At 38.1% G+C, this 604-nt stretch overlaps 1 protein-coding gene across 1 annotated transcript in view; it reads right to left on the bottom strand.

Annotated features, from left to right (window-relative positions):
* Positions 1–139: 139 nt before the first annotated feature.
* Positions 140–604, bottom strand: part of LOC104983108 (ATP-dependent RNA helicase DDX3X-like) — a 984-nt gene continuing 519 nt past the window's right edge. The window contains exons 2-3 of the mRNA XM_010832589.1: positions 471–569; positions 140–362 (exon numbers count right to left, since the gene is read on the bottom strand). Of these exons, the coding sequence (XP_010830891.1) occupies positions 216–362; positions 471–569 (246 nt within the window). The 3' untranslated portion in view covers positions 140–215. The remainder of the gene's footprint in view (positions 363–470; positions 570–604) is intronic.

Here is a 604-nt window from a genome sequence, read left to right on the forward strand (position 1 = left end):
GAGCCAACTCTTCCTATGGCCAAAAAGATATATTCATCCAAGAAATCATGAGCAAGCATCTGTATTTCCTTAGGGAAGGTAGCACTAAACTTCATAGTGTGGTGAACTCCCTTTGGTGGCATATCTTGTTCAATGATTCTATGTATTTGAGGTTCAAACCCCATATCCAACATCTGATCAGCTTCACCTAACACCAACTATTTGCAGAAGTCTAATCAAATTTTCCCTCTTTCCATCATATCCACTAGACTTCCTAGAGTGGTAACTAACAAATGGCATCCACGTTCTAAGTCTCGAATTTGCTGACCAATATCAGCACCACCATAAACCACACAAGGACGAACTCTAGATCGGTATGAAAACTATAAGCAAAGAAAAATTTATTAAATTTAAGACCAAGATTTTTACATGGTCATAAAACACTTCATCAGAATCAATGAGAAGGCCAATAACCTGAAAGGCATACTTACTTTCCTGGCTTCCTCATAGATCTGTACGGCCAATTCTCTAGTTGGTGCTAACACCAAAGAGATTGGGTATTGTTTGCGGCGCCCATATCTTCCATTTTCCTAAGAAATAATTTATTAAACTTGTTAACATCCTC

The sequence above is a fragment of the Bison bison genome, unplaced genomic scaffold (genome assembly GCF_000754665.1).
Source record: "Bison bison bison isolate TAMUID 2011002044 unplaced genomic scaffold, Bison_UMD1.0 scf7180017861482, whole genome shotgun sequence".
NCBI lineage: Eukaryota > Metazoa > Chordata > Mammalia > Artiodactyla > Bovidae > Bison > Bison bison.